This window comes from Sinocyclocheilus grahami, unplaced genomic scaffold (assembly GCF_001515645.1).
Source record: "Sinocyclocheilus grahami isolate Dianchi unplaced genomic scaffold, SAMN03320097.WGS_v1.1 scaffold230.1, whole genome shotgun sequence".
Classification (NCBI taxonomy): domain Eukaryota; kingdom Metazoa; phylum Chordata; class Actinopteri; order Cypriniformes; family Cyprinidae; genus Sinocyclocheilus; species Sinocyclocheilus grahami.
The window spans coordinates 549,891-556,889 of record NW_015505409.1 but is presented as its reverse complement, the minus strand read 5'-3'; the positions used below and the strand labels follow the sequence as shown (position 1 = coordinate 556,889).

The following is a 6,999-nucleotide window of genomic DNA, read 5'->3' as shown; positions in this document are numbered from 1 at the left end:
AATCTGTTCTGATGAAGAAACAAACTCCTCTATATCTTGGATGGATTGAGGATGACCGCAAATGTTCATTTTTGGCTGAACTATTCCTTTAATGTGTTTTGTGTGCAGGAGCAGGAGGTGTTTTTGGACATGTGTCCTCCTTTAGAAGCTACACGGGAAAGAATCAGCAGCGCTCGATCAGTGTCATCACAAAGTTCTAGAAAGTCATCGCACACAGCACTGTCTGACTCTGCGTGTAAGTACAAACACACCTCGGCTAACATTCTGCACTTATGAGGTGCACTTGTACATCAGGTGATCATGTGAAAGCCTGTGTGTGTCTGTGTCCATAGCGAACTCATCGGTGAGGTACACAGAAGCATGCACGTCGTCACGGCAGTCTGCTTCCATTGGTCCTGAGAAGAGTTCCAGCAGAATGCCACATAGTGGATCAAAGGTACAAATCTGCACATCTTCATCTTCATCTTACATGATCCTTCAGAAATCATTCTAATATGCTGATTTTGGTCTTCATAACATATCTTATTAGCATGTTGAAAACGGTTGTGCTGCTTATTATTTTGGTGGAAACTGTGATGATTTTTCTCAGGATTACTTGATGAATAGAAAGTTCAAAAGAACAGCATTTATGTGACATAGAGATCTTTAGTAACAAAGTAAAAATCTTTACTCTAACGTTAGTTCAATTTAAAGCATCCTTGCTGAATAAAACCATAATTTCCTTACAAAAGGGGACATTGGATGCCCATTTTCCACAAGTTGGTATCAGTGTACAACTGGCTGAGGGAGGAAATGCTAATACGGAACAGTCCGTCAGCACTTGTGGGCGGGGCTTGAGCAATATGACATCATACTGCTCTGGAAATCAAAACGGCTTTGATTATTGAGAATGTTTAGATTTTTTGGGGATTAAAAAAATTTTTTTTTTTACATTTTCATCATTGTAGATTGGTTGTGTCCATACACTGCTACAGTAAGACACAGTTAAATGCAAACACCATGTAAAAGTGAATTTTGCAACTGATGTCCCTTACTTAAAAAATCTTACTGACCCCCCAACCTTTATGGTCGTGTGTGTGTGTTTGCATCTGAATGTTTTGTCTCTCTGTTTTAGACCCTGATTCAGAGGCAGAGCTCCTCTGAGCCCACGTCACTCTCCCCCTCCTGCAGTCAGCATTCCACTATGGTCAGTCTCTTCCAGCTGCTCTCTTTCTTTCCCCACTTTTTCTTTTATCTTTCTTTTTCTCCATGTGTAAGTAAAGCTACAGTTTAGTGTTTGTTGTAATCTTAGAATAGAAAGACTGTCAACATTTTACCGTCGACTGGGTGACGGTGCCCAATCTAGAACCTCCCACATATTTCTGCTGCAGGAATGGCAGTTTAGGGCTATTAAAATGGTTTTGCACTGGTCCCAAAAACCTGCTGGACTTAAACCAAGGACTGCTAATATCAGGGCTGTAATGCTGTACTCATGCATACAAAAAGCAGCCACTTTGTCCATCTAAAATAAAATTATCTGAATAAAAATTGTGAATGTACTGTCGGTCGATTGCTATAAATTGTATTTGTTATAACTTCTGCCCATTGCAGCTCACAGTGGCATTCAAAATAGCTCTAAAATAGCTTTTCAAAATGTTATGCAATAATGTAGTCAGTCATGTCTTCATTCGGCTCAGTGGAAACAATGGCCAGATTTGAAAGAAGTATACCGTTTCCAAAAGGTAGAAAAGCGCTATGTGTTTGCTCCTTTTGTATATTTGAGTGTGTCTTCTCAGTGTTCTGTGTGGATGTGGGTTGCAGACACAATCTCTGTACAGATTCCAGCAGCCTCAGTTAGGCGTCATGCATCAGCTGAAAGAGCAGCTAGAAGAGCGGACACGCATCCTACAGGCCGACATCAAAACACAACAACAAGAGCTGCACGACATTAAAGAGAAACTACAACTTGCTAATCTACAGGTACAGGCACATAATTTTAAACATGCAATGTTATCTTTATTTGTGCAAACTGGGAACAGATAGAATACTTCACACATAGAAAAAGAGTGAAAAATTTAAAGGGGTCTGAATACTTTCCGTACCCACTGTATGTTTGGGTCTCTGTGTTTGCAGATGTTACTCCAGCAGCCAATACAGGGAGAATTTGCCAGTTCTGGTCTGCAGCAGCAGGGTCCAGGCAGGCCATCCCAACACAGCACCCAGCCCAAACCTCAACACTGTGCTTCACATTCATCACACGCACTACTCCGAGAACAGCCCAGTAGCTCATCTGCTCAGGTACACATTATGCACAACACACACACAAACATATATATTACTCACTCGAAGACTCATTCAGTTATGGATGTCTTTTTTGTGTGTGTTTAGGCCCAGCAGAGACTGGTTCAGACTGGACACATGCAGGCCGTCAGTGTTCCAATGCAGACACACACCAGTCTCACCACACCCTTCTATAGCAACCCAATGATGTTCTCACCCAACCACGGACACCGAACCCAACACGACACACACTGCCAAAGACACACACACACCAACTACAGCCAGGACGGACAGCTACGGTAACAACACACCTTAAACACACAGAAAAACAGTTTACTGTGGCAGAAGAACATTGCAAAGGCCTGTTCACACCAAGACGAATGTTCAGTGTGAAAATTTGGTTGAGTACTCTTGAAAAATCAAGATCCTAATCCTAGTATTAAATGAAAGTATACTCGGAAAGCATTAAATGTGTGGTTTGAATAAATAGTGCTTATAAACAGCTGTTGAGATAGTATTTTCCGTTGAAAAGAGTAAAGGCTTGGAGCCCAAAACATGTATTCCTAAAAATGAAAATTCTGCCATTAATTACTCACCTGAATCGGAAGAGAAGTTAAATAAAGTCATTCTTTTTATTTTCTTTGCACACAAAAAGTATTCTCGTAGCTTCATAACAATACAGTTGAACTACTGATGTCACATGGACTGTTTTAATGATGTCCTTACCACCTTTCTGGCCCTTGAACGTGTCAGTTGCATTGCTGTCTATGCGGGGAAAGCTCTTAATTTAAAATATCTTAATTTGTGTTCTGAAGATGAACGAAGGTCTTACAGATTTGGAATGACATGAGGGTGAGCAGTTAATGACAGAACTTTTATTTTTGGGTCAACTATCCCTTTAATACAGTTTCTCTGATTGGAATAGCAGTTTCTCATGACATTTTAACCATTTTAGCAAAAAATAACTTATTTGGCTGTTTCTAATAAATAATAGATTACAGTAGATCCATGATAGAGTAGTAACAATCTAATTTAGCCATGACTTTACTGGGAACAACAGAATAAGAGGTGTTTTCTGATTGGTAGAGTGAGGGAGCTTCATGATTGGCTGATTTTGGTAATATTACAGAATGTGTAATTATAACAAACATGTTCCCTGATCTGATCAGTAATATCATATGGGGTGTTTTTGGATTGGTAGGCTGCTACTAAACCAACCAATGCAGACGCTTGTACCAGACAGCAATGGAGGGGCCCAGTCTTCCCAATGCAGCTCAACTGTTCAACAAACCAAGTGAGTGTGTTTGAGCATGACGGCCCCATTCAAAAGGAACATGAAGTCATAGACCCAATGATAGGCTAAATTTGGAAGAGCATACTACTTTTGCTATATGTGCCGTAACAGAAGTAGTATGCTAGCATACTATTCGAAATTGACCAAAAATGTTTGTGTGTTACAGATATGCTCTGGACCAGCAGATGATGGCTCCTTCCTTCCCTGTGCAGCAGGTGAACTGTAACGCTGTGCTTGTCCCTTCCCCCGTCTTCACCTCACCAATCATGATCCCCCATAATAGTTTCATCACCCATCAGGCCACGCCCACCTACACGCCTCACCCGTCGGCTGCCCCACACAGTTTACCACTACAACAACCTCAGCAGTTCTTTCAGGTAAACAATATTGTGATTCAGATTTACAGTTCCGAATCATATGTGACCCTGGACCACAAAACCAGTCATAAGGGTCAATTTTTTATATATTTATGGTAGGACATTTAAAAAAATATCTTCATGGAACATGATCTTTACTTAATGTTCTGGCATAAAAGAAAAATTGATCATTTTGACCCATATTGTTGGCTATTGATACAAAAATACCTGTGCTTCTTATGACTATGATTATGGTTTTGTGGTCCAGGGTCACAATTTGTCTTGAATCATGTTGTCTGATTCATATGAATGCCTCAAAAACATGGTAACCTTTCTCTTTCTCTCTTGAAGATGCAGCCTCAAGGTCTGATTCACAGTGCTCCCACTCAGGCCTTATTCCACACCCCTAGCGTTCCACAGCAAAGCACTGTGGGATACATACAGCCACAACAGCAGCAGCAGCATCACTCACAGTCCGGCAACCTGTCGGACTACAGAAACATGCTCCCACGGTAGCCCCGCCACCTGGGAAAAGCCAAGAGGTTGCCGGGAAAGCGCGTTGAGCGTTTAGCTCTGAAAGGCTTGATGGGAAGGGACTCTCTCGGCTCAGGGGAAGGCTCGTTCCCGAGCCAAGCCAAAGTTCCCATGACAGCAAATGATGGTGATAACGCCACAAGGCCCAAGGACTCTGCCTAGCCTGGACTGCACGCAGAGGATGCTGGGATACGTAGGAGGAGCCCGCAGGGACGTGACCCATCATGGAGACAGAGGCCACAGAGCAGTCAAGCAGGCGCTTTGATCGATATGTAAAGGACAGAAAGCCGTGGAGTGTTTTTGGTACTGTAATGTTACAGTTATCTGGACTTTTCAACACACAAATAAGACCAAATCAAGTAATGCCTTGACAGAGTGTAAACTCTGCTGCGTGTGTTCTGTCCTCAACCGCTACTAAAATACTAACTAAAAGAGAAATCACCCCACCAACAAGGAGAAAAATACATGGTCATGATCATATTTCATGTGTGTGTGCAGATGGTAGCAGCTGGGCATAATTCAGCGAAGACCCAAATATATTTCAAAAACATTTGGCTTCCTGTTATCATGTGCAGAGCAGGTTCGGCCCCCTCCTGTAGTTATGTTAACGCTAACGTAAAGAAACTTGAATCACGTTTTATATTTCAAATATATAAACAATTTCACTCTAGGGCAAACTTTCCTACTGCTGAGTTCAACTCAATCCCTGTTACTCTTTGTATCTCGATCCACTATACTGTACGTAGAGTTTCTCCACATATTGAGTTCCGGAGCATCGTATTTCAGTACTTTTTACTTCATATTAAGGTCTTAAACATAGCTCGTCAGGAGAAGCATGTTGGCTTCCCTGATCAAACAGTTCTTTGAGTTTTCAGACGTGCATGTGGTCTGCCTGTCCACACAGGAAATCTACATTGATTTGATGTCAGTATGAGCACAACAGATGTGCTTTAAGATTTAGTTTCAGTATTACACAGGGATGAAGCTCTGTCTAATTTATGCTTCATAGTAGAGCGACTTTGTGATTGTTTTATGGTGGTGGGTGCAAGTGGCGCAGCAGTTAAACTGCAAAAATGAAGATGTAAAATAAGACAGTAATGCAGGTTGAATGACTGAAGACGATCATAATGTCAGGGCTGTAGAAATAGAAATGTTCTCATCTGCCTGTCACTTGGGCAAAGTGTTTGACAAATACAATGCAAATATTAGTAAAAAATACTTATTTTATTTTTTTCCCCATTACATTTTTTTTTTTTGGGATTATTATTTTTGGGGAGTTGATGTAGATACGGAAGTGTCGGGCAACGGGCAAAAATGTTTAGATGTTCTGGAATGTTGTGAAAAATCACAGACATCTGACAATCAGAAAATCATTTACAATTTTTTTCTTTGCTGGGACTTCAAGCTTGCACTTTCCTCCATCCTGTCAAGCATATTTTTTTTTTTTTTGGATTATTATTTTTGGGGAGTTGATGTAGATACGGAAGTGTCGGGCAACGGGCAAAAATGTTTAGATGTTCTGGAATGTTGTGAAAAATCACAGACATCTGACAATCAGAAAATCATTTACAATTTTTTCTTTGCTGGGACTTCAAGCTTGCACTTTCCTCCATCCTGTCAAGCATAGCACATGAAGAAAATTCTGTTCAAGACAGTCTAAGATCATGTGCCCTTCTGTATGTTGTGCAATGCAAATCGAAAAACAAGAATGTGTGTAATTTATACTTATCGAAGAGAATTCTGGTTTTGTCAGGTATGTTTTCTTGTATTAGCAAGAAACGCTTAGTAAAAGCCAGCGTGCTGTTTGAATGAAAACCGAAAGTATTTTTGTACGCAAATCTCCTCAACATTTCTTCAGTCATGTATAGAAAGTGTTAAACTCCCCGACTCTCTCAGGTGTGACATCTCCACAATATATCAAATAAGATGGTTCAGATACTACAAACTATACTCAGACCTTACAATATCGATTCCCCCATTCCCAAGAACTCATTTAGGTCCCAAATCAGCCCACCTGAACCATTTCTAAATGTTTTGAAAGGTTTGTGAATCACATGACCGGTTCATCTCAGCGTTTTGTTCGGTCTCCCTGGAGTCACACTAGAAAAGATGAGGAAGATGTTGGTGTGTTTCAGAGTATAGGGTGTTCTGCATTGGTGCCTCCCATTTATCACCTTCTGCTGCTCTGAGATTATCTTTGGGTCTCACAAATGCTCTTTATGTCTCTCTAGACATGAGAGAAACTACATTTTGAGTCTGATTTAACTGTAAATTTTAGGTTGCTCAACCTACGAATACATCCCAATATGTGTTTTAGAACACTGTTGCTGGTTACTAGGTGGTCATTAGCTTCTCCAACCATCTAGGACCAGCAACAAACCAGACGGAGGAGCTATAAATCATTGATTTTAAAATGAGTTGGACAAATAAATCCAAAGGTTATGACTTATGCCAGTTGCCACTGTGATGGCCATATAGAGTGTACATCGTCCCCCGAACAAAATAAGCTGTTTCATCCTTCATTTATTGCCCATTTGCGGTGTTTTCATGAAATAT

The 6,999-nt window shown here is 40.8% G+C and overlaps 1 protein-coding gene across 3 annotated transcripts in view; it reads left to right on the top strand.

The window, feature by feature from the left end:
* The window catches only part of LOC107597247 (neuronal PAS domain-containing protein 2-like), a 69,104-nt gene extending 63,238 nt beyond the window's left edge, over positions 1-5,866 (top strand). For all 3 annotated transcript variants that reach the window (XM_016288221.1, XM_016288222.1, XM_016288223.1), the window contains 9 exons: positions 109-235; positions 333-436; positions 1,115-1,186; positions 1,801-1,959; positions 2,113-2,277; positions 2,368-2,558; positions 3,461-3,553; positions 3,720-3,930; positions 4,261-5,866. In XM_016288221.1, the coding sequence (XP_016143707.1) occupies positions 109-235; positions 333-436; positions 1,115-1,186; positions 1,801-1,959; positions 2,113-2,277; positions 2,368-2,558; positions 3,461-3,553; positions 3,720-3,930; positions 4,261-4,425 (1,287 nt within the window). In that variant the 3' untranslated portion in view covers positions 4,426-5,866. The remainder of the gene's footprint in view (positions 1-108; positions 236-332; positions 437-1,114; positions 1,187-1,800; positions 1,960-2,112; positions 2,278-2,367; positions 2,559-3,460; positions 3,554-3,719; positions 3,931-4,260) is intronic.
* The last annotated feature ends 1,133 nt before the right edge of the window (positions 5,867-6,999 follow it).